The following is a 26,503-nucleotide window of genomic DNA, read 5'->3' as shown; positions in this document are numbered from 1 at the left end:
GCATGGATAAATCCCATCAGCCCTAACGATAACGAATTCTGGGCATTGCTCAGACAGGGGTTCGAACCTGAGTTAGCCTTAGCTAAGGTTAGAGGCCCTCGCGCTTGTTTAAGATTTAACAGGATCAGGTCTAGCCTGCAATTGGTCTAGTCACACACTTACCGTTTTTACTTTACTATGTAGAGGGCTGCTACTTCTTGTAATCCTGTTGTCTTTGTTTCTTCTGCTAGGAGATTTGATAGGAACTGGAAGTATTTTGAGAATCTGCAGGAAATAAGGGGTGGTTAAGCTAGAAATTAGATTGAATACTGGTAAAAGGTCTATATTATTCTTAAGCAGTCTTGAAGTGTTGGTAGGTTTTATCAATAAGTCACAAGCGCACTTTTTCTTCTGTGGTATTTGCACTATTAGTAATTTTTAAGCACTAGCACTTTATTTCAGGTTGGATTGTACTGTATTGCATTGGCACTTTATGATCGAATTTTGCAGATGTTGCACATTGCTTGTATTTGAAAATGTATATATATAGTTTTATTACCGTTGACTGCTCACGGCTTTTAAGTATTCAAAAATCCTCCCTTTCATTCAGCTTTTAATAGAAGAAGCTTTTAAATATTTTTATATTCATCTCCATTGTTCAAATTGTCCATATATGTATTGTACCTTAACTATGCTCTGCTCAATAAAAAATGTATTTAAAAAAAAAGATTCTCCATTTTGACAACTCATACCATAAAGATTTATTAAGATAATTCATATAAGTATTGTAAGACTTTTATATTATCCAAATGACTCTAGTTTGTACCACAGAAAAATAATCTTTAGGTATGCCTATTGTATACCTATACTTTTGTAGGTAATTTTGTTTCATGCATTGTTTTTTTCCAGGGATTAACTACAATTATTACTCTAATTAAATATCTATGGCACATGGGATGCGGAGTCTGTTAAACGGACTCGAAGCAGGCCTATCCTCATTGGCCTATCAACTAGCTTGCTGACCATCTATTGGATTCACCCTTTACAAGACCTCTGACCCTAACTACCACAAACATGTCAGATTCAAGGTAGTCAGGGACAGAAGCAGGATGTGGCATGACATCTGAAAGGAATATTCTCTGCTCTTGCTGCATCATCATACCGTTTTATGGGGCAATCCAATTCTGCCTGAAATATTCCAGGATCATGTTGGAAGAGCATGGCAGTGTGTCGGCATCAACAGATTAGGCCAACTTTACGATAACCGTGGTTTTCACTCATTTATTGCACTCAGAGATGAGTTTGGGCTCTCAAACAGTTCTTTTTTAAAATATCTTCAGATAAGGGACTATTTTTTACATGGGCAAAAGCTGTCCGATGCACCATATTCATCTGAAATATTGTCGTTCATATATGGGAATTCTGGTAAGGTCGCTATCAGCATATTTTATCAGAAACTTATCACATCAGCCCATGACGACAATCTGCAGATATCTGCAAAACTAAGTAGTAGAAGTGCAGGAGGCATTAGACACTTTAGATTGAGTCACTTTAAAACTGCAACAACACAAACAATTTTTATGTTGTATTATACTCCCGAGCTCATCTCTAAGTGGGCAACACCTCGATCTTCTACTAAGCTGTATTGCTCAAAAATGCAAACTCTTTGCTGCAGACTTAAAACATATGTTTTTGGACTGCCCAATGCTAATGCCATTCTGGAACGATGTATTTACATCACTAGCAGTGCAACTTGGCTGCAAGTTTCAGCTCACAGACAAGGAGATCTTTCTCAGGCTTAAACCCGAGGCCAGTAACTGTGAGAGGGCACTAGCCTCTATCATCATCGGGTGTGCTCCCTTATGTATTGCAAGAGCATGGATAAATCCCATCAGCCCTAACGCTAACGAATTCTGGGCATTGCTCAGACAGGGGTTCGAATCTGAGTTAGCCTTAGCTAAGGTTAGAGGCCCTCGCGCTTGTTTAAGATTTAACAGGATCAGGTCTAGCCTGCAATTGGTCTAGTCACACACTTACCGTTTTTACTTTACTATGTAGAGGGCTGCTACTTCTTGTAATCCTGTTGTCTTTGTTTCTTCTGCTCTTTTCCTAAAATCCTTGTGTACCAACTATTTGTTTCTGCTTTTTGTCGTTCTGTAACACATCTTACTAATGGCTACAAATAAAATTTTAAAAAAGAGAAGGTAGCTGCAAATTTGTGTTACATTCTCAGTATTATTTTTTAACATTTCAAATATATCTGTTTAGTGATATTACTTTAGAATAACTCAGAAGTAAAAATGTAAGTTTATATTTACTAAATTCACAACAAGAAAGATGTAAAACACATTAAACGTTTATATTGGTTCAAACTCGGTTCTAACTCATTTTCCATGCCCCAACACCTTTGTTTATTCTTTGTTGATCTTTAAATAGTTTTTGGGAAACATTTGTGCATTGCATTTATCTTCCTCTGCAGCCCCCAAGTAACATCTAACATGGCTAAATCGTCTTTGTGCAATAAATTGCCCAAATGACTGTTCCCAGTTTTGGATGAGAATGAATTATGTTTAATAATAGCTTGAGTTAGCTTTACTAAAACCTAAAACAGAACAGGACTGGCGTTTACATTCATCGCTGCTTTAACCTGGTATTTAGCTAGAGCTCTCATGAAAGTATGCTAGTACCAGATATCTCCACCTGTGCCAAGTTTTCTCAGTGTTGAACCATTGCTAGAAGAAGAGGATATTACAAGCGTTAAGCTTGCTCTAAAGGTTCTGCCTGTCAACCAAATTGAAAGCTGGCCACAATTGGCAAAGCTATAATATAATGCAAGCAGTCATTCACTCTGCCTTCCTCTAGAGCTGACCAGTAAACTGTCGCTGAATGATTATATTGAATGCCCATGTGTTGGATTTGCAGTATCTCTAATGTTGAGAACCATATTTTCATGCTATCAAGATTCTCTTTAGAAAACGTTTACAATGTCGTTAACTAGATAAATAAGACTGTGGCACTTTCATAAGAGCCTTTCTTAACCGCATGCGTACGGGCGGAATTCCGCCCGTACGCTGGGTTTTTCAAAATCGCACTTTACGTGACGAGCTGGGCTCGTCATGAGCGTGCGAGGAGGCTACCTCATGACGAGCCCAGCTCGTCATCAGCGTCGAAGGGGTTAAATAGTCATTCATTTTAGCTACTAGGCAAGTCTTTGGCACTTGCACATGCGCCTTTCATAAAAGGTAATTTTAGCTACTAGCCAGGTTTTTGGCACAGCCCCATTTGTTATAATCCATCTCTAAAAATGTCAAATTGATTAATTTAAGATTAGGTGAAACAGCAGAACTGTCTCTACTGGGGGAACAGTAGCTTTTTCGCAAATCAGTGGTGACCCTGCTCTTCCAAATTTCGCAGTTCTCCTACTTCATTTAATTTTGAGCAAGGCACCATGTTTACGCCAGCAGAGCCGCTGCTACCTCTAGTGATGTACACATTTGGCCAAACAACATATACTCCATTGCTAGGGTAAACATGTTGGGTGCCTACTCTTTTGAGGGCAGGGTGCTGGCACTCGTTTTAGCATGCCTCACATCATAGACTAAGGCATGGAAATTCAAGAATGTCCCCCACAGACAGAGGATAAGCTTTTTACACAGGATGGTCATTAGTGTTTTGTTCAGTGAAAACAAACTCCCACCTTGGGAATATATTTTCTCTAAACAGAAACATTTGTAAGAGGGAGCTTAAAAATTGGCATCTGACCGGTAATTCTAGAGTGCTGTAAAGGGATTGCAAGTGGTTAGACTTATTGCAAACAGCCTCCCATCACCTTTTGTGTGTTTCATGTACCGCTCTAAGTGGCATGGGTATGCCCAGACCTGAGTCCAGTGCTCACTGTGTCACTGGAACCAAGCTGTATCTGGCTGAAGAGCCCATAACTAGGGCAAACCAGTCGTGACTTGCTTGTGTTCCAGATCAGGGAGGACCTGGCTTGGCAGTTTGGGCTGGACTGTTCCCAAGAAGAACAGGTTTAAGACTAATTTTCATATAGCTGTGTGCAAACTGTGGTGGCATGGTGAGCAAAAGAATAATGAGTTGGAGTGCTACCGGAGCGATTGTCAGTTGTTAAACATATTGCAAGCAGCCACCCATAGCTTTTTGTGTGCTAAATGTACTGCCCTAAGTGGCATGGGTACTCCCAGACATGGTTCCCATGTTCACTGTGTTACTTGAACCAAGTTGTACCTGGCTGATGAGCTCATAACTAGGGCAAAACGGGTCCTGGGTTGCTTTTGTTCTGGTTAAGGAAGGACCTGCTTGGCAGTTCAGGCCGGACTTTTCCCATGAAGAACAGGGTCAAGACTGAATTGCATATGGCTGGGTCCAAACTGAGATGGCATGGTGAGCAAATGAACAATGGGTTGGAGTGCAACCCCGAGCGATTGCCGAGGGTTAGACCAATGGCAAGCAGCCTCCCATCACCTTTTGTGTATTTCATGTACTGTCCTAAGTGGCATGGGTATGCCCAAATGTGTGCCCCATGCTTCAGGTAGGACCTGGATTGACAGTCCTGGCTGGGCTTTTCTCATGAAGAACAGGGTCAAGTCTGATTTGCATATGACTGGGTCCAAACTGGGGTGGCATGGTGTGTAAAAGAACAATGGGTTCAAGTGCTACACTGAGCGACTGCCAGTGGATAGAGTTATTGCAAGTTTCCTCCCGTCACCTTTTGTGTGTTTCATGTAGCGCCCTACGTGGCATGGGTATGCCCAGATGTGAGTCCAATGCTCAATCTGTCACTGGAACCAAGCTGTACTGGGCTTATGAACCAATACCGAGGGTAAAATCGGGCCTCGGTTGTTTTTGTTCCGGTTCTGGCTAGACTATTCCATTGAGGAACTTGGTCCGAGACTGATTGAATATGCCTTGGTCCAAACTGAGGTGGCATGGGGAGCAAAAGAATGATGGGTTGTAGTGCTAACATGGTTAGACTTATTGCAAGCAGCGACTCATCACCTTTTGTGTGTTCCATGTTCCGCCCTAAGTAGCATGGTTATGCCCAGGTGTGGGTCTCATGCTCACTGTGTCACTGAAACAAAGCCACACCAGGCCATAACTAGGGCGAAACTAGATCTGGGTTGCTTGTGTTCAGGTTCAGGGATGACCCGGCCTGGCAGTTCAGGCTGGACTGTTCACATGAGTAACAGGGTCAAGAGTGATTTGCATATGGCTGTGCCAAACTGAGGTGGAATGGTGAGCAAAAGAACAATGAGTTTGAGTGCTACCCCAAGCGATTACCAGTCATTAGACTTACTGCATACAGCCTTGCATCAACTTTTGTGTGACTCATATACCACCTTAAGTGGCATGGGTATGCCCATACATGGATCCCATGCTCACTGTGTCACTGGAACCAAGCTGTAGCCCGCTGATGAGCCCATAACTAAAGCGCAACCGGTCCTCGGTTGCTTATGTTCTGGTTCGCAGAGGACCTGGATTGGCATAGGGTACAGGGCCAAGACTGATTTGCATATGGCTGGGTTCAAATTGTTGTGGACGGTGAACAAAGTAACAATGGGATGGAGTGCTACGTAGAGCAATTGCCAGTGGTTGGACTTATTGTAAGCCACCTCCCATCACCTTTTGTGTGTTTCCTGTAAAGGGATCTACCAGCCTTTAAGAGCACAGAGATCCATGCCATGCACTTGGAGATCTTTAAATAAGGCAGGCAGTCTTCGTCAGATCTCCTGGCAGACCAGTGGGCCATCTGCTAGGGTCTAAATAAGACCTAAGTATGTGTTACTGTATGCAAATATATATTATCTGGAACTGAGGCTTAGCTGTGATTTATTTTCTAAATTACCTTCTCTACATTTACATCCATGATGGAAATTTATAAAACCACTACCACTGTAAATGAAAGAGCTTTGTTACTTAACAAACTGGTGTAAATTCCGGGCAGATAGTTGACGAAGTATACACGCTCAAGTGCAGTCACACTAGTTTTGAAGTAAACTTATTAACCAACTGCCAAAATATTCTACTATCCTCAGGTTTCTCACATATTACATTTGTTTCCAATTTCTGAAAGTCACCATTGCCTTTTTCTCTTTTGTAACTTGATTGTACTTATTCCTCCAAATCATTAGGGTGCCTGTCCCTTCTGAATAATTTCAGGGTTTTCCTGATGCTTGATATCAGTTTATAACACTCCCTGTCGAACCACCCGTCAATACATTATCTCCCCTTACTTTGTCACTATTTTCCACAGGATTTAAATGAAAACCTTTGTCTACTTTCCCCCTAAAAATAAATACTACGTTGATGCTATTTACTCATGAAAATCAAGTAAGAATTTTGCATTCAGCTGAGTAGCAAATACACAGCCTTTGTGGACGCCCAACCTTAAATTCAGATGTATGAGAATCCACTCTATCCATTGATTGTAAACCATAATGGTCACTCTCTAATCGGTTTTGAATATTAAAACAAATCAGAAGATAGTGACAAGTAATCAATTTGAATTTCCTTCTTTCTGAAAACAAATATTTTTGCTTCCAGATTATCAATTATAAATCCTTCCGTTTCCCATTTAACTCTACAACTTGGTTTTTAAGGAACATATCACATAGATCATGACCCTCTCCTGCAGGTTACATACAGCTCCCATAGAATTTCTAAAGTGTCCAAGGGTGAACCTGACAAATCATCTAACCCTTCCATGTCAAAATCTAAATTCATTCTTCTGCAAATAAAAATTATGCAAAGTGTTACATGAGACCTAAATGTCTGTCAATTATTTCAAGGAAGATTACCTGTTGGTCTGTCTCATGATAGACAACATGACGGTCAAGAGGGACATCCAATCTTGAAATATGGCAAACATCCCTCGCCATTGGCTTCACATCTACTCTGACATGAACCAGTCATGCTATTGCCTCTAAAGGCTAACTTGCAATTGAGCGTAGCAGATGAGGGTAGAACTATCAGTGACATGCACAAGTTAGGAAACTGCAAGTCTCAGAGACTGCAGGAAATACTGCAGCCCATTGAAGTAATCTTGCTAATGCCAGAGGAAGATAACTATGCCTTTGCCTCTCACCACTGATGCTAGCCCCTGAGACACTTCACTAGGCTCATTCACATTCACTGCAATCAACAAAGGGATTGAAGGAACCTAAACACTAGGTAGAGTTGGTCTTGCCAAATGATACAACTTACAAATGATGGTCAGTGACAGCATTAGAGATGCTAATTTCAGTAGTCTTAGAGGGTGACAGGACAGTCAGCTGACTAGCACGTATTCATGAATTTACCGTCGCACTCAAGGGGCATGTCCCAGATTGAATACGATAACTCATCTAAGCCACTGTGCCCTTTGGCTCGGTCGCAATATGTTGCTGAGGCAGAGAATCATGCACTTCACAAGATACTGCCAACACAGCAGAATATTTACTAGAAAATGATTCAGCACTGGCGCCCAATTGGCTGCCTAGCACCAACGCAGGCCCCTTTGCACCATGGTGCTAGGGTGCCTGCATTGCAGTGATGATTGTTTTCATGGAGAATGGACACCTTCTTGCACAAAAATATTCATTGATGGCGTTTCTTCCCTCTGTGTGCTGCAGAATGCAGCACACATAGAAAGAGCAAAAAACAAGGAGAAATAAAGATATTTCACCTTATTCGCCGCTTTAACACCTTCCCTGGAAAGGTGTTAGAATCTGACGCATTCTTTATGAAACCTTGTAAATCTCGGAATGTTTAAGAATCAAAGAAGAGTAATGTATGGAAGGTGGCCATATTTACAAGGCCATGAAAAGTTACTCAGGGTGGCTTTATGTGGCCTTGTAATTATGGCTCAGCATTGTGCACCACTAGAGTGTCAAAAAAGTGACGCTTCAATGGGACATGGGCTTGTAAATATTCCCCACTGTGTTAGTCACCCTTCTATTGGTCTATATAGCTGTGTGTCTCATGGTGATATCCTTCTCTAAGGCACGTTGGGCGCTCCTCGGACATTTGAGTTACAGCTACTTTGTCTTGATCAAGTAGGAGACCCTGCCAGCATGTAAGTGCACAGAGCACTCTTTCAATCCCCAGCATCCAATCGACTTCAATCTACTGCTCTTTCCTGTCCTCGCTTGTACTGAAGGCACGTAACCCCTGCCTGTACTTCACATCTCTCAGTGCAGTTTACCTATAAATGAGCCAACGCTGTCTGTGTCCATTTTAATCCTACCCCACCTTTGGGCCTATCTGACCTGTGAGATCCATCCGCCCAATCGCCCCCATTGTCATCTTTCACCTCATTCTCATTCATGACTTCCTGCACACCTCCAGCCGATAGCATCATAGATTGTCCTGCTCCTTTGCTGGCTGTGTCCTGCCTCCGTCTGATTACGTGGTAGTGGGAGAGATGTTTCTTCCTTGTGGGGATAGTAAGTTTGAATCCTGTCGGCAGCGGTGCTTAAGTTGAGCCGGTGGTTTCCCACGTAATTGCCAGCACCTGCACTTATGACAGCTGCCAAATGGTGGCGCTGTGTGTGTAATTTAATCGTGAGGGGAAACACAGTTATTTGTCAATTCAATATACATTAAAAACAACTAATGCCTGCCACCCAAGCCATTCTTAAAGCTTTGGGGGACTCAAACGGTTTGCTTTTTCACACTTGTAGCAGTGTAATGGTTAGTAGTTTTGCTTGCACTGTCATTGGCAGTGCTGCCAGAGGCAATGTGTGGTGCAAACTGCGTTGGATTCCTGACGAGGCGAAATAGCGTGTTTCTTTTAGGAATGCGAGTTCTAATACATGCTGCTGATACGTCAGTGACAAACAAATACCCAATTATACACAGCAAGGTCTTTTAGGTGGGAGAAATATTCCACGTCATACTTGGTGGTAATGAATCAGTATATGGGCCTAACGTGTACATCAATATGAAGTTGGATTCCTTCATGGCTGATGCCACTTTCTGAGAATGTCAAATAATGTGGTATGTTAGAAAATATAGTGTATGACTTGCCTAACCGTACCCTTCTGTATTACAGCTCCATGGTGCATATAAGGTGGTATTGATAAGGACATATGTAACAATATTTTGGTTCTAGAGTCTAGAAAGGTATATGCTGCTTCTGGCTCCTAAACTCATATGCAGAGTTGTAGATCTCCAGCTTGTGGGTGTATTTCCTTTTTTCTTTACCCTTCTTTGCTGTTATTTGGCTGAGGTTTGTTCAGATGCAGCGTTTTTAGTGTGTATTTTGTGGGTGGTGAAGCAGGTGTCCTACTTGGCATGATTTTGCTTGGTTGCAGTCCAGGGGCGTTCACACTTAGACTGTCAGGTGCAATGTATTTTACATTCTCTCATCCTGTGGTGGGAGTGAAATAGCTGCCGGATTTTGCCTGCCCATCTGTAGAGTCCAGGTTCTTTATGTCTCGCACCTGTGGGTGTGCACGGTTCTCACCTTACATGAAGGGAACTGGCAGTAGCATTAGGATCGGAGTAAGTGTATCCTCCTGAATGCGCAGTGTATTGTTGCTAAGCAAATTTTGTCTCCTGTGTATGGGTAGAAAGGTGATGCACCCAGGGGGCTAGATCTGCTTGTTGTAATAGTTAGAGCCTTTCCTTTACATAGCACATATTTTGCAGGAGTGCTGCCTTGCAGTCTGAGAGTCAGTATGACGATCAGCAGATGGATGACTATACTATTTCCTTAAATTGTGGTACAATAAAAAAAGGGCAAAATGATGAGGTTGCGATTTGTATTATGGTATCTTGCACAATGGTATATATTCCTATAGTGGTTTGTCACTTGCGCCCCTTTATGGTTTGACGCAAACCTGTTAGTGTGTCTTAGTTGGTAGGGGCAACTTCTGAACTATTTGATCTTTTGGGGCCTGGATGTCAGGCCAGATGCACTTTCGTGTTTAATTCCATTTTTCTGTTGGTGTGTACTTGTTAGATTTGTGAGATTATATGCATGCTTTGTGAAAGTAATGTTTTCTTGGATTATTGTGTGTCTTGTGTTGAATGCCACATCCAGATGATGTCCTGTTATATTTTTGGCCATGGTACTTCCAAGGCTTCATAATCTCACTTCGACAACACCTTCAGTGACTAGTGCACACTATGAACGGTCTCACCTCGTCACTGCGCACACCTATCTCAGAGTAGTCATTCTTGACAAATGACTTTCAAGCACATGCATCAGAGGAAAAACCAGTCGCAAACGGGCAGATTCTCAGAATCTGCCCCTTTGTGACCGGTATTTTTGCATTTGGGATGCATCATCCCAAATGCAAAAATCGCAATTTAAGGACTCTCTAAATTGTGATTTCTTCAATTGCGGTTGCATTTAAGGAATCTCAAATTGAGATTTCTTAAATGCAATGCATTAAAGTAAAATAATTATCGATTTCGCTAATAGGAGTAGCAAATTTACATGAAGTTGTACTTAGGACGTGTGTGTGTGCAACATATGTGCACAGATCAATTTCAGGGGTGCAACAGGGTGTCATTTTCACACCCTTGCACCCTTGAAATTGCATCAGCAATTTGTGGGTACCTACTGGTACTCGCAAATTGCTCATGCAATCTCCAGTTCATTCCTATGGGCTTGGAGGCCCATAGGAATGAATGGGACAGCATTCCTTAATTGAGACTAGCAATTTGCGAGTCGCATTTAAGGAATGTCTAGGAATCGCTATTTTTATAGCCATTCCAACATGAATAGGCTTTTGCGATTCCTTAATTGCGATTCTGTAATTATCGCAATTAAGGAATCGAAAAAGCCTATGTTGATGCATGTGCCAGTTTGTTACTTATGTACTCAAAGAGCCATTTCTCCTCTCCACTCCATCTCAACTCTTTTACACTCTCTTGACATTTATCAGACTCACACTTCTCTCCTTAATGATTTATTGACCAACTGTAATCAAATTTGTCTATAATCAAACTTATAAACCCCTCTTGCTCTCAATTTGAACCTTTCGGTTCACACATCATCATACATCTTGGCCCACATGCATCAAAGCAAAAACTGGTCACAAACGGACAGATTCTCAGAATCTGCCCTTTTGCGACCGGTATTTTTGCATTTGGGATGCATCATCTCAAAAGCAAAAATCGCAATGTAAGTAATCTCTAAATTGCGATTACTTAAATTGCCATTGCGTTTAAGGATTCGCAAATTGAGATTCCTTAAATGCAATGCATCAAAGTAAAAAAATTTGCGATTTCGCTAATAGGGGGAGCAAATTACCATGAAGTTGAACTTCATGGTAATTTGCAAAAACGTTGAAAAATGCACTAAAGTGCATTTTTCAAAGTTCCATTTTACACACACACATGCCCTTGGGGCATGTGTGTGTGCAAGATGTACTCATATGCAGATTTCAGGGGTGCAACAGGGTGTCCTTTTGACACCCTGGCACCCTTGAAATTGCATTCACAGTTTGCGATTCTCTAATTGAGAATCGCAAATTGAGAATGTCTTCCATGAATGGAGAGGTATTCCTTAATTGCGACTCGCAATTTGCGAGTTGCAACTAAGGAATGTTTAGAAATCGCTATTTTTTTTGTGATTTCTACATGCATAGCCTTTTGCTATTCCTTATTAGCGAATCCTTATTTTTTGCTAATACAGAATCGCAAATGGCGTTGTTGATGCATGTGCCAGCTTGTGTTCTCTCCTAAGCCTCTCCTTTCCCTTGACTACCTGTCTGGCTGCTCCATCATATCTCGCAACTACCTGCAGTGCTTTAAATTATTGCCTAAAAAGACCATTACTGGACTTCTCCTCTCCCCCTAGCAACCACTCAGTATCTCTGCTAATCTACTGGTTAGCCACCTTGCCATGCATCACTTCACAAATAGCCTAAACAATCCTTCTGAATCTGGCTTCTGTTCCCTGCACCCCACTGGCCATCAAAATCATCCAGCAGCAATACTCCTCAATCTTTTTGTACAATTCGACACTGTTGATCCCTATGCTGGACTTTCCACTTGTTTTGCCAACCTATCCATCAACAAGTTATCGTGCTGCCCTTTTAATCCATCATTTTCAGTTACCTGGGGTTCTAAGTCAGCCTCACCCACAACCATACTATGTTGCCTGTCTCAAGCATGTGTCCTGGCCTGGGCCCACTCTTGAGTCTCTACACTCCACTCTTGGCAACATATATTTATTTATTTAGAAGTTTTGTATAGCGCTAGCTGGACCCGAGGGTATCAGAGCGCTTCACAAGTACAATTATGAGCATTTTTGGCAAAGACAGAATCCGCAACTTACAAACTTGAGCGCATTATAGACATAATTACAATACAGATCTTGTGGTCGAACAAGAGGGGCGAGCCTGAGGGGTTTCATGAAGAGGAGTTAGTTTGCTGATAGCGATTGGGGTGTCTAACAAACAAGACGCGGTCCGGTGGGAAATCCCGTTGATTTTAGTTCTAAGACGACTGTTTTAGTCCACATCAAGGTTATGGAACATCATCTCCTCCTTTGGCTTCCTCTGCCTACTCAGTGAGCATTCTTCCATCCTTATCTGCTACCTCGAGACCCATGATCTGCTTACAAATGTTTCTATACTCACCCAGACTGCCCTGTGTATCATCAAGATTCGGGTCCTTCTACCCACTAGACCAGCTTCATTCAACTCCAACTTACAACAATTTAGGGCAGAATTTCAATTGGTCCTAAAAGGTCATATCTTAGCACAGGAAGCCTGAGGTAGATTCCTCTCTATCTAAAATATTGATAAAATAATCTAATTAAAAACAGTAAGTGACACCACAATTAAGCTTACACGTTAGTAAGAGTAGTGCTAAATTGAGTAAAAGGTGTATTCAAAGCCTTCCCTATGCTTCCCCCATGGTGCATTAACAACAATAAATGTGTAGCATATATAAAATGGCATGTGTTTATACAGTTGTTTGAGACTCTCTGCGGCCTGTTTTTTCTATTCACCCAAATACTTTATGCTGTTTAGTTTTAGCCTCCATCTTTCTTTCCTCCAAACCGGGTCTTCACCCCCACCTGCAGGGAGTGTGAGGCAGCGTAAGAGCGCCAGCAGTAAGCAGCACTTACACGCCTTAAAGCGCTGCATCTGGGCACAACAATGGGGAAATGAACCTGTAGTGACAAAAAGCAAGCGCCCCTTCTGCCCTCTTCATCATTGCACCCAACTTCTATTGACAGGATGCTACAGAGGGCCATAGGTGTGGTGGGCACCGAAATCGAACTAACTGAAAGGCGGCTGTCTTTAACCCCGGATCTAGATATTTCTTTGACCGGCATGACCCCCCATGTACCTCTCTAGCCTTGGGTATTAACTCTCCTAAGGACCAGCCAATGGGCCATGTAGCAGTGTGCAATGCTTCCGACTGGCCCACACCAAGGGGCTGTTATCCCATGCTCTGCTAAAAAAAGGGAAAGCCAAGAAAATTGTTAGGTCTGGGACTAAACGGAAAAGATGTGCAGATGGGTCATCGGACTCTGGAGACATTCTGGAGAGGGGGTTAGTAGGCTGTCCGCAAGCAGCCATAGACTATTCAGTATTCAGTATAGGTGACAAACTTGGTGGTGGATCTTCAGGATCAAGTTAGGTCTATTGTGAAGGACAAGCTCAGCTCTTTGGCAGCACGTGTGGACAAGCTGACAATACTGCTCGAGGCAAGGGTGAGCTGCCAAGCAATAACTACAAGGGAGGATGAGGATGTTAGTTGCCAGGTAGATCAGGTGTCCACTTCCCCTAGAGCAAGATCGGACCCCCCCCACCTGCTCAAAAATTAATTCCCACCACCGACCGAAATCAGCCCAACTATAGAGCCATAAAAAGAAGCAGGGTACACCCCAATCTGTCAATAGAGCAAGATTGTATGCACCGTCAGGTTTCTAGATGCAGGGAGGGGGAGGGTCTCGCTTCTGGCAAAGTAATTAGGGAACAGAAGTCAGCCCTGCCTTGTATTAACTTACCTCCCACTTCATCTCCATATGTTATTATTTCAGCAGGTGTACCCGAGCTTAAAAGGGGGCAAAGGGAATACTATCAATAATTAAGGAATAAGTGCATGTTCTGGCTGGCCAGGCAGAGACAGTTTGCCTATAAAGATGGTGGGATACTCCTGATGCACAGGGTTGGCTAGGTGGGTAATAGATCCAAAGATGTGCAAGAGATTGAATTGTGATCAATTTTAAAAATCCATGGAAGGGGGTATCAGGTCTCTATCATTGGGATATTTTTACTCCCCAGGGCAAGTTCCACTAACCAGAGAGCAAACAAGATTGGAGATGGGGGTGTGGAACCAGAATAATCAGCCTACCCGTTTGTGCAAGGCACAGACCAGACCATTATCATTTAATATACCGACAGCAAACAGATATGGGGTCCTGAAGGCAGTTGACTGAATCAAATCCCTGTGTTACCAGGAAGAGAAATTCCATCATCAGGGGGAGCCCCGGGGGAGACCCATGTCAACTAGGGAGCTCCATCATTTCAGTGCACTACCTCGGTTGGAGGGGGATGGAGGGAAGGTGTACCCCAATGCAATGGAGGGAGGAGCCGCCAGGGGACAACCACCCAAGGTTACCATAAATACATTTCCAATAAGTCCATCCCATGGGGCAGTGCAAGTTATCGATCCATCCACCCTAGTGGCGGCATATTCCCCACTCTCTGTAGGTGGTAAAAATGACACCAGTATCAGATCTAGGGCGAAGGAGATGAAGAGGATCAGCACTTACCAGCGGGAAGTTGGTCCATCGATGACAGATATCCAGCCTCAAAGCCCAGGCAGCCAATCAGGTCCATCCTGGATGAGGAATGTTGCAGGACTTGTCTCCAAATTGGACAATCCTGACTGGCGTAGTAATTATAGACCAATACGATGTTTGCATGTTACAAGAAAATTGGGCAAGGGAGGATCTACAATGGCAGGGATATGCGTCATTTAGAGCAGTTGCAACCTTTGGGAGAAAGGGCAGGCTTTCAGGGGGGCTCTGTTCTTCGGTTGGTTCGCACCTGGGTTGTACAGCAAGGCAGATGGATTCATTCTCCAATGACATTTTATGTATTCTTCCTTTTCATCAAGGGTCAGAATCACTCTGGTCAATGTCTATTCATGGCCTATAAGCTATAGCCAAGGGTCAGCGACCCTTGATCAGCTGACAACCTTTATATCCACCATTCCTAACAACTTTTTGGTGATCATTGGTGATGACTTCAACAGCCAGTTTGAGCCCCTGGACGTCCTGAATGGGAGAAACCCCAGTGAAGAGGACCGGCACTGGCAATCCCTGAGCCTAATCTCCTGCCAATTAGGGCCTGGACTCCATTGGCGACCCAGATTAAATCCCTCACCCTAAAACACTCTTTAAGGGTTTGCAATGGCCGTACCAAATCGGTCTCACCGGGAAACCATACTTTTCATAGAATAATGAATACCTCCATCCTAGACTACATTCTGGTAGACACAAGATTTTGGCATAGGGTGGTTGATTTTAAGATTGTGCCTTGCCATGATAGCGACCATAATGTTCTGATTTTAGAGGCGGCAATGCCAACTGCTGAGATTGAACCCGACTTAAAATCTTCGCCAGATGATAATTTAACACTTACTAACTGTGGGAGGAGAGTCCAATGGATGGATATATATCAATCCCTTGTACAGGATGTCCACCTTTTATAAATCCATCATTCCATTTTTAATGGCCGCAGAACATTCTATTCCTATCAATGGCATATTAATTTCCCTTAAGCAAGTCGCTGAGAACCACAAAGCACTGACAACAACCACATTGGCCAAAACCCTTTTCCCAATTTATAGAGCTAGCAAGCACAATAAGGCCCGACATTCATGGTTTGGTGGCAGCTGCAGAATGGCCAATTTAGCTCTTATTGCTGCAATTAAAGTCAAGCACAGAAACCTAATTAGAGAAAAAAGGGTGCTCTATAAAAGCACCATTGCTGATGTTACAAAAAGGTGGGAGTGCGATAAGTGGGACACTCTGAGAAAGGCCTTAGCCAACCATGACATGAGGGTCTTTTGGAACGTAGTAAACACAGGCTGCTCTGAAGGAAAATAGGCCACAGAGCCTAATATTAGAGCAGATGTCTGGAAAACACACTTCGAGACCCTCTATTCAGGTAAACTGTATTGAGGCCCCCGAGATAACTCTTAAGTAGATCACCAATGCCTTGAGTAAAACAGCTTTGTCTAAAGCTCAGAAGTTAGATAAGATCCTAGGGTACCTCTTTTGAAGTGAACCTACTATCTGGGCCCCCTATTTGTGGACCCTTTATAATGCTATTTTTCAAGGAATGGCGACTCCTGCTGCTTGGGCTGGTGCAGAAATCCTCCCAGTTCACAAAAAAGGCTCACCTTTCCTCCCCACATACTATCGACCTTGTACTGTTGAGACGACTGCAGAATTGGATGGAGGAACACAAGTCCTTAGCCCATTTCAAGCCAGCTTTAGAGGAAATATGTCCACAGCAGACCAAATTTGTAGGCCCCAACTCCTGCATTGGAAGACTGTGTCTTTAGAGGGTGGCAGCCTCTATTTAATTTTCGTGGACTTAAAATCCACGTTTGATCTGGTGCTGTGAGACAAACTATGGGCAACATTAAGGAATTTGGGGACCCCGGCTTATCTTTGCCACCTGCTGAAACGGTTACATGAAGGCAACTATGCCCAAATCAGGTTTAGCAAACATGGAGAACTCACTGCCCCCATACCTATAGACAAAGGTGTTCGACAAGGCTGTGTTCTTGCCCCTACCCTTTTCTTTTTATTTATAAATGGACTTGTAGAGATATTGACTGCGGGGAAGGACATACATGCACCCAAGTTGTTGAATCGTAAAGTACCGGCATTGATGTTTGCCAATGATACTCTTTTGCTCTCAAAAACACCTATGGTCTTACGAGGGATCCTCGACAACTTCAATGCCTTTTGTAAATGCAGGGGGCTAGAGATTAACATCCGGAAGACCAAATATATGGTCTTCAATCCAGTTAGTAGCACTCGGTCAAATCCTTGTTTACAAGGCACCCCTTTGAAGAGGGTGTCCGTATTTAAGTAGCTTGGGATTACCTTAACTGAAAAAATTAATTGGGGTGCCCAAATCAAAACAGCTAGCTTAAAGCTGGCCCAAACCATGGGGGCCTGACAAAGGTATTCAGGAACTCCACTCATAAACTCGTTGGCCTGATTGTTGAAATACATAAAGTGCAAGCCGGGGGTGCTGCTATGTACGGGGCTGGAATCTGGGGCCATTGCCCATCTGGTAACATAACAAAGATTGAAAACACCTTTGCCAGGTAGTTCTTGGTATTCCCCCTTAACTTCTCTCTCACACGCTGGACCTCGAGGTAAGGTCAATTGCAGACAACATTGCTCTCAGACCCCTTACATTCTGGCGTCTCCTGTAGGCTACCCCACAACTGGCTAAATACAGGGCAGAGCTGAGGGAGGCCCTGAGCCTCCAGGACGCAGGCAAACTACCATTGTTAGTCAAGGATACTCTCTTGGCCATGGGAAGGGCTAACCTATGGTATAATGCTGAGGAAACCTGCCCTACCATATCCAGAAAGGATTTGGTATGGAGCTATAGGGAGAGTAAACGTACTCACCTGCAGGGGATGCTTTTCAACTGGCTCTCTCACTGCTGCATTCTTGGGAATTAAAAATCAGTATAGCCTAGAGCCTCTATAGGATGACATTCAACCCGTGCTTGCCGGGAAACTATACTTGCAATTTTGGTATGGGGTACTCCCGCTGCTTTCTTTTACAAACAAATGTGCTGGTTCACCCCTTTTGGGCTGGCCGGCCTGTAACAATAAAGTGGAGTCAGAATATCATGTATTTCTTTCTATTCAGGCTATAGAAAGGCCAGGCATTGATGGCTGATCCAGTTATGCAGAAATTTGGGAGCCAAGCGCTGCATAGAGGCTTTTAGATTACTGGAATATGACACCCATCTGCCTATTGTATTTTCAGTGTCACGCTTTTTATTCTCAATGTGGTGTGTACGCAGAGCGTTCCTGAAGACCAATCCATAGGCAACCTCATAATATTTTAAACTGGATCTGGTATATTTTAATCTGTTTTCAACATTCATGATTTTTAGTGTGTTTTTAGTGATTGAAATGTTTCATATTTGTGCACGTCTTTGAATACGATGTGAGTGTGATGACCCTTGAGCTGCTAACCCAAATTTATGGGTAACTTTAACCCAGGGCCATTGGGTTTGGGCACGTGCCCACATGGACTGTTTTGATGAAATATTATTGTATCGCACACACACGTTTATGATCAAAACAACTGAAATAAAGTTTTTTTAAATTTGAATTTGTAAATGGTTTCAACTATTAACTGTGACCTGGCCACTTTACAAAATTTACAATTAATTGACGGGTTCTCTATATAATTACACTTATCTCTCTAATTATATGAGCCGATGAATTAGCAAGCTCATGGCATGGGTTAGTATAGATATTCTTGTCGTCTGCGCTTTGCCCATACAATGGGTCTATTATTTATGTGTGTCTTTAATTTTTATTAGAGTTTTCAATCACTTTTCAAATCAAACAAAAGTGTTAATTGCAATAGACGGATTGAAGGCAAAGATGGATGTGTCCGTAAAGAGAGTAGTTTGTGATATGATCATCCCCCTATTACATCCTTGACAAATATGCATGTGGCCATGCTTACACATGGGGAGCATTTCCTGGAGAAACAGAAGATAGTGGTCCAATTCATAAATCATGTGTCCATGAATATATTTGATTTACACCTTCAAATTCAAAGTACAGCAGGAGGCCACCCCAAACCAGTTAAAATATCAAATAATCCGGTAGCAAATCTATAATTCCACAGCGTTTCTTTCTTCCTGTTGGCAACATCAATCATACTAACCACAGATATTTATAAAGTTGTAAAGTCAAGCTTCAGGTCATGTGGCTTCATCCTCTAACTATTTCTATATTAACGGAGCAGAGCAAAACCGTTTGAAGACCTCTTTCCTAAATCATTATGGTCTGTGATGAAAACGCGGTAGAGTGATAGTCAAAACCAAACTGCTCGACATAGATCTTTATTCCCCTGTACACCCACCAAGCCCATTTAAAAGACACTCCACTAACCAGATTTAGTTACAGGCGGATTTGTATTGAATCGTTCCAGAAAAACAAGAACATCTCCACACATTTCTGCTTAAAATAAATCTCCGTTGCTGAGGTGACAGGCCTGCGGGAAGAAAAGAAACATGAAGAAGGCAAACGACTTTTAATTTCTAGAAGCTGTAAGGCAGTCCTCACACTTACAAATGCTTCCTGAAAATTGGTTCTTAACTCAAAATATGATGGCTTGAATTTGCGATCCCTATTGTTTCTTCATGCCTCGCTTTTGTGCAAACATTTCTGCACTGTAGAGTACAAATGGACAATATTGATTTTCTTTTAATCAAAAAGAGGGAGAGGGAGGCTACTGCTAGGTTCGGCCTCCTGAACTGTAAAGTGTAACACTTAAATCCAAAATGATGGATCATGTGAACCTAGCTAAGGTAAGGATTTTACAGGACAGCCCAGATTTTGGGTGTACTGTCTTGGAAAAGAAAATTATTTTCTAGAGTCCCCTCACTCACCTGAGGTTGCCCTTAGGTGACATGCTTCATCATTGGGGCCCTCCCAAGCATCTACTGCTTGGAGCGTGCTGCGACTTGCGAGGGATACGTAGGAGCACTTTTTGTGAAGTTATGTGTAGTGCCGTGTGTGGTGGAGTGGTGGTGGGTGATAATTAAAAATACCTAACTAGTAAGCCAACATTTTATTCCTGCCTCTAGATGGTATAATAAAAAGGGGGCAGATAAAGGGAGAATAACTGTTATGTGGTCACAGTCCCTAATATCCTTAGCTAGGTTCACATAATCCATCATTTTGGATTTAAGTGTTACAATATTGATTTTCGTCAACAAGTACAGTTGTAATTTCTTGGTGATGGTAGCAAAGACTGAGGGGAAACTCGATGTTGTGAGGTGTCAGTTATCGAACATTCCTTCTCTCGCTCATTCTTCAGGTACTATATTTGACATCCTGTAATCTTCAATTTAGCATCCACTTTCAAACAAGGAGTGTGGATCCCTGAGCAGAACAATGTATACTTCTCTTTATTTTGTTTTACTCTTGTCTGTGCAGAATGACACACCATTCTCACTTTCTTCCATTTAGTTAATGACTTTCCCTACTTCTCTCTTACATAATAATTTTTCATCATCCTTGTTCACCACGAACTGTACCTGTGAAAGAAGATAATGTAATCTCATGCCGTATTGAGGTATTTCTTTCTAAAAAGATGTTATGGTTTCTGTAAAAACGTGGAACTGAGTTTAAACTCCATCATGTTACTTTTCTCATTCTAGATGGTTGAGGAGCCTAACAAGTCACTGCTTGATCTCTCAGCAGCATTTGATGCTGTCAACTTTAGAGTACTGTGCATGGAGTTGGCCTAACGGCTAGGGCGATCGACCTCGAACCTGCGGAACTGGGTTTGAGTCTTAGTAATGACGCTAAAACATCCTGTGATTCTGGGCAAATCACTTAATCTCCCCGTGCCTAACACAAATGAATGTGTGTCCTCATGTAACGTAACTGGTGCTATGTAAAGCACTCTGATACCCGATTCGGGTCAAGTTCGTGCTATATAAAACTCTGCAAAAAAAATAAAATGATGGGTCACCAGGAGTAGCAGGTGCTCCCCTGGTCTTACTTTGGTACCTTTGCCTCCACATTTTGGTACTCTACCTAGTGGCAGGAATAGACAGCAAGCATTATTTAAAGAAAGTGTATACTTTCTGTAGTTTATTCTATTTGCCCTTCTCTCAACCCTTAGAAGGCTATGTAGGGGCTACAAATGCAACAAGTGCTCAAATCTGTGATGTCTCCAGGGGTCGAAGGGAGTAAAAAGTAGGTGAGCTCAGTACAGGGTCAGAAGCAAGCATGCTGTCAACAAGTGATGGGAGAGAAAGCTATTTATTGGGTTGTTACTGCATTGTGATGTAATCTTCTTCATAGCGATGTGTCTTCAATTATTTTCTAAATTGGAGCAGCATTGAGGTGGTCATGATTGATACAATAATGTTGTTGCAGATCCTGCATGCAGAGGTGGAAAAGGCATTTTACCTTGCATTGCACTTCTCAGTCTACATTCTGATGGTGGCCTGGATGCAGATGTGCAAGGTTTCAAAAGAGATGGTGATCTTGTCCGCAAGATAAGCTTGGGTGCAGGTCAGCCATGATGACTGTGTAAATGATGCAGCTTGTTTCAAAGATGATTCAAGTTGGCAATGGGAGTTCTATCTGGCTGGAGCTGATATGATCACATTTCGTCAGGCCCTGGATGAGACTGCAATGGTGTGTAGCATAAGGGGTGCCAGTGTAGTGTCTGGAAGACTGCAAAGCAGGGTGTTATCACCATCCTGACCCAGAGTACGACGGCTTGAACAGCAGTTCAGAAGTCATTTTCTGGAGAAAACAGCTTTACTTTGTTTAAAAGAGAACCTGATATCAGGCCATCTTTGTTTGTTGACAGTGTGTGCCTTGTGTTTGAGGTTTGTGTCGTATGTGAACCCAAGTGACTTGGCATTCAGTGAAAGTAGAATTTTGAAGCTGGTAAATTTACTGCGATTGTGGTTTGTACTATTTTTTGCTTGTTGTTGTTGTTCTTGACAAATAATATAGATTCTGTCATGGTTGGTTTGAATTTCAGATATGGTTTTGGACATCCAGGATTGGATGAGGTGCAGGCAGTGCTTGAGGCATTGGATTTCTGGAGCAGAGGAGTCTTTCAAGCAGAGTTGTTTATCATTGGCATATTGCTGAATCTTGATATTGTTATCAGTAAATAGAGCCCAAGGGGGCTCCATTTGCCATTTGAAGGTGACAAAATATAGTATGCTCTACTCAGGTGACAGGGATTTTTCGCGGTCTATAGTATCCCATGTGAACACACTGGAAAGGTTGGTAGAGAAGCAGTGATGGACATTGCCAGCGAATCCGATATGAGACTCCTGTTTGTAAGTGAGGGTTGGGTGATTGACTCTGTAAAAGGCAGCTGAGAGGTCCAGAAATATCAAGAGACAGGGGCCACCTTCATCTGTGGGGAGTAGGGTGTTGTCTATGATGTGTAAGTTAACATTCTTTGTTCCACAAAGTGATATGAAGCCATATTATTATTCACGCAACAGATAGTCAGAATTGGTGTGTTTTGGGAGTTATATGTAGAGTGCTTTATCAGTAATCTTGCCGATGAAGTGTAGAGGATGGATGGACCAGTAGTAAGCGAGGTAATCAGGGTCTAATGTAAGCTTTTTAGGAGTGGCGAGATCAGGTCTGTTTTTAAGAGATTCTGGGAAAATGCTTTGAGTGAGGGATACATTGATCAAAAAGGTTGAGAGTGCTTCCCCGCAGGGAGCGTTGATGAAGAACAAGGGTAAGATGTCATCTTCACATGAAGTGGCTTTTGGTGAGTCTGTGAGTGACAGATCTTTGAAGGATGACCAATGTGGGGTTCCAAGAGAAGGGAGGCATCAGCGGAGAAGCAGGATTGGTGCTTTCACTGAGGTGCAGCTGGATCTTTTTCATTTTTTCTTTGTTGAAGAGGATGATGGCATTTCACTTGTCTGTGCTGTATGGATAGGAGAGCCAGCTTGGTGTTGATGCAGTGCTTGATTGTCTTGAAAGCAGTTCTGCTTCTGTTGGATGCTTTATAGATGATGTTGGGATATTACTTTGCTTTGGCTCCTGTGATGAGCTGTCTGTGTATTGCCTAGAAAGACCTCAGTATCATTTAGTCATCAGGAGTGCTGTTTTTCTTCCATTATCTTTCCTGTCTGCAGTAGGAGCGTTTATGGTCAGCAAGGTCTTTAGAATGCCAGGGTGCTTGTGGTTTTTGGAATGCACCTGCATGTTTTGTTTGGAGCATATATGTTGATATAGTTCTCTAAACTTTTGTTGAAGTTGTTTGCAAGGGTGCTGGCATCAGAGATGAGAGGGCAAGATTTGAGTTCCTGTATTAGATTGTCATTGTAGAGGTTTTTGAAGGTTCTGAAGGTTTTGGTATCTCTTTTGGGAGGATGCCGACTTGTTGATATGATACTGAGCAGGAGAGTAGGGATAGTGAAATGGTTGGTAAAGTACAGAAGTATTGGTGGTTTGTATGGAATCATTGATCATACTGAAAAGACAAAGTCAAGGATGTGACATTTGGAATATGTCCGCTGAGTAATATACTGTATTATGTTAGGTGAGTCAAAGAGTTTGAGGAGGGTGTCTCTGGATGAGGTGGCGAGGAGATCTGAGAATTCATCAAAGAAGTTATTGTTCAGCCCTGGAGGCATGTAGATGAGATGGAAGGTAACACTCCTGCTTGCAGAGAGTTGGAAGTGGCATGTCATTAGCTCCACCGAGTTGACAATCACTTGCTTTATTAAAGTGCAGGACAATGAGGATCCACAAGATGGATGCTGTAGCCTATGTGGAAAAGAACTTATAGAATGTGTGAGGAGAGGGGCTGAACTCTGCTTCTGTGATGAAGAGAGCATCAAGCTTGTGGAAGGTGATGAGGTCTGTGATATCTGTTGCATGGAGTATTGCAGAGTGAGAATTGATCAGCATTAGTTGAAATGTGTGTTCTGTATTTGGATAGTATATGGTAGTTAGTGGGACATGTACAACACTGGTTCTTTGTATTTTGAAGATGCTATGTTAGTATTTCTGTTATCTTGGTCTAGGAGTTTTTGTGGGCATTGGCAGTATATGGTCCTTCATAAGGCACGTCATTTTATCGTATCTTGTAGGTTTCAGTGCAGCTGAGGTTCTGCCTAATGCCCTTCCTGGCCCTAACAGGACCTCAAAGGTAATACCCTTGTCTTTTTTAACCCTTTTGTGTGTACTCTTGGGTGGAGGGATGCCCTGAAGAGTTGATTTTTTTAACCCCAGTGTCAGAAATTTGGCAAGATTATAATCTGGGCATTTCTCTTCGAGTGGCAGGCTTATATCCTACATCTCTGCCATAGAAGTAAAAAAACACAAGGTGACCTCTCGCTTCCCAGACCTGGGACATGCAGTACCTAAGAGGCTGAGCACTAGCAAATGAAAGGCCCCTGAGCCCCCTCACAAATTGGCAAATATGTGACGTGGGATAAAGCGGAAAGCCTTGAGCTACATACAGAAGGGCACATTGGGCATCCGTAGGACTCCAATTGCTACAAATTGAGATGTGATACTGAGTGAACTGAAAAACACCCATAACACCGAAGCAGACACGCCGACCCCAAATGACAGTAACACCCCTGAGTGCACACTCTGGGAGGAATATAGGCCCTGACACTGATGTAGTTGAAGGTCCATGGCTGGTGGGCATGCTCACACAACACATCATCGGGCACAGGTTTCAGGGTGTACATCAAAACAATCTAACAACCAAAAACAGAGGGAATACATTGCCATAGGGGGCCAGGAAGCACTCCAGTTAGACACTCAACTACCTGTTTTGTTTTTACTATTTCCTGTTTCATTATTACCCTTCTCCCCTGTTAGCAGACTAAAACACAGTCAGAACTTACTGAGAAAACAAATAGGGTGCATTTTGATACTAAGTGACTGCAGATAACAACAGAGGTCAACATGTAAGGCGTATATAAGTTAAGTATGAGCACATGATTGCCATCTCCATAGACGCAGATATGTTCAGGTCACATTTGTACAAACATATACTGTCTGCTAAGGAGCCACCCAGTAACGGCTGATACAGAATGCGGTTTACACTGTTTATGTCTGTGTTGTTAAATGAAAATCAATAAAACAGATTCAAACAAAAAAAAGATTACAATCTGGACATTTTCAGGGCTAGAAATAGTTGTGGAGAATGCCAGCATGGTCACAATATAGAAGTGAGTATATACAAGCAGGTTATAGATGTATGGTCAGATGTTTGCAAAATGAGTTAATGTCCTGCAGGAAATGCCTTAATTAATTGCATAACCAGATTTTGAAAAACAAAAATGGGGCGTTAAATATTGAAGTAGGACTACAATTTTATATCAACTAAGAGTAATGTGACCCTGATCATCCAACATGGAATCTACAAACAATGAAGCTTCAAGGGATTATTAAATGCAATTTTTGCTAGAAATTACATTGGTGTTCTAACTCATTTTCCAGGACAGATGGCGAAACATTGAAACTGTCCTGCAAAATGAGGGACACCTAGTCACCCTGCACCAATCACTAGACAGCTAACTCAGATAAATCCATAGACTGGAGTGAGTTCTTTAGCTAAATAGCACTTGCTGTGCACAGTCTGTGATGAGGAGGTAGCTTTCTAAGTCCCCTTGTCTATGAGTGAATATGTGAACTGACAGTCAAGGTTTAGCTCAATAGGTGTGATGCAAGATGTACCAGTGTACAGAATAAAACAAATAATAAAAAGTAGCAAGTCCACAAAACAATATATACTATAAAAGAGTAATGCAAAGCAACACATGCATTCCAGATAAATGATATAGGCTAAAGGTATGATAATTTGTTTTATTTTAAATTGGTCTTACCTATAAATGAAAATAACTTATGTTGCTTTCCCTTTTTGCAGGTTTCCTTGGTTAGCTTAGTAGCTAATGCCTTGGGCTATTCGGAACTTGGTGCTATTAAATCTCTCAGGACACTAAGAGCACTGAGACCTCTAAGAGCCCTGTCGCGATTTGAAGGGATGAGGGTAAGATACAATACTTGTATTTGTGGTCTTTTTAATATTCATTTTTCACAAACAAGTGGGTACAGGAGGAAAGCTTTTGATGTGTATCAAATCTCAATGAAAATAACAGCCATCTGTATTAGTCGTCCCTTCTTGCTGGGGTTTAGAAATGTGAATATGCAAAGGTACAAAGACGAATAGACATGCATTAGCAAAATCATCGTTTGCATTACTGACAATAGAAGAGTTGGTCGAGCTTCTGGCCTGAAGCTATGTGTGATATTTATTATCACGGAGAACATTCTGTGCATTTTGCTGAGGTCAGAAATAGACATGCAACACATATGCAATATTTAATATGTGGCTCTATATATGTAACCTAAAACGGCTTGTTTCATGAAATAATAAAATCACACAGCCAATAGTACTTCATTGAATATGAAGATTACTATACAATCCTTGGGCAACCCATTTCAAACGTGGCCTGTGATTCCTGACTGACCCTCCCTTTTCGGAATAGTGCTGCGAGAGTTACAATGATGTTTTAAAACATAGCTGCAAAGCGAGTAATGCTTGCCTGGAGGAACAATTGGCTTGAATCAGGAACTGTTTAAACATCTTAAGTTGGTCTTAGACATGCAAATGGATTCATTTGCGAACTCAGGCTAATCACAAAAGTTGATCTTGTACTCAAGATCGTTTACTTTTGCACAATATGACACCTCGATGGAGTAATATTATAGATGAGTAAATCACACTTAATGGGTTGGTGAG

The 26,503-nt window shown here is 42.2% G+C and overlaps 1 protein-coding gene across 1 annotated transcript in view; it reads left to right on the top strand.

Moving 5' to 3' along the window:
- LOC144823277 (sodium channel protein type 2 subunit alpha-like) overlaps nt 1-26,503 on the top strand; it is a 942,252-nt gene that overhangs the window by 744,324 nt on the left and 171,425 nt on the right. The window contains exon 21 of the mRNA XM_078681632.1: nt 25,628-25,750. Coding sequence (XP_078537758.1) covers nt 25,628-25,750 — 123 coding nt within the window. The remainder of the gene's footprint in view (nt 1-25,627; nt 25,751-26,503) is intronic.

Source organism: Lissotriton helveticus, chromosome 3_1 (genome assembly GCF_964261635.1).
Source record: "Lissotriton helveticus chromosome 3_1, aLisHel1.1, whole genome shotgun sequence".
In the NCBI taxonomy this organism is placed as follows: domain Eukaryota; kingdom Metazoa; phylum Chordata; class Amphibia; order Caudata; family Salamandridae; genus Lissotriton; species Lissotriton helveticus.
The sequence above is the reverse complement of the archived record's forward strand: the minus strand, read 5'-3'. Positions and strand labels throughout refer to the sequence as shown.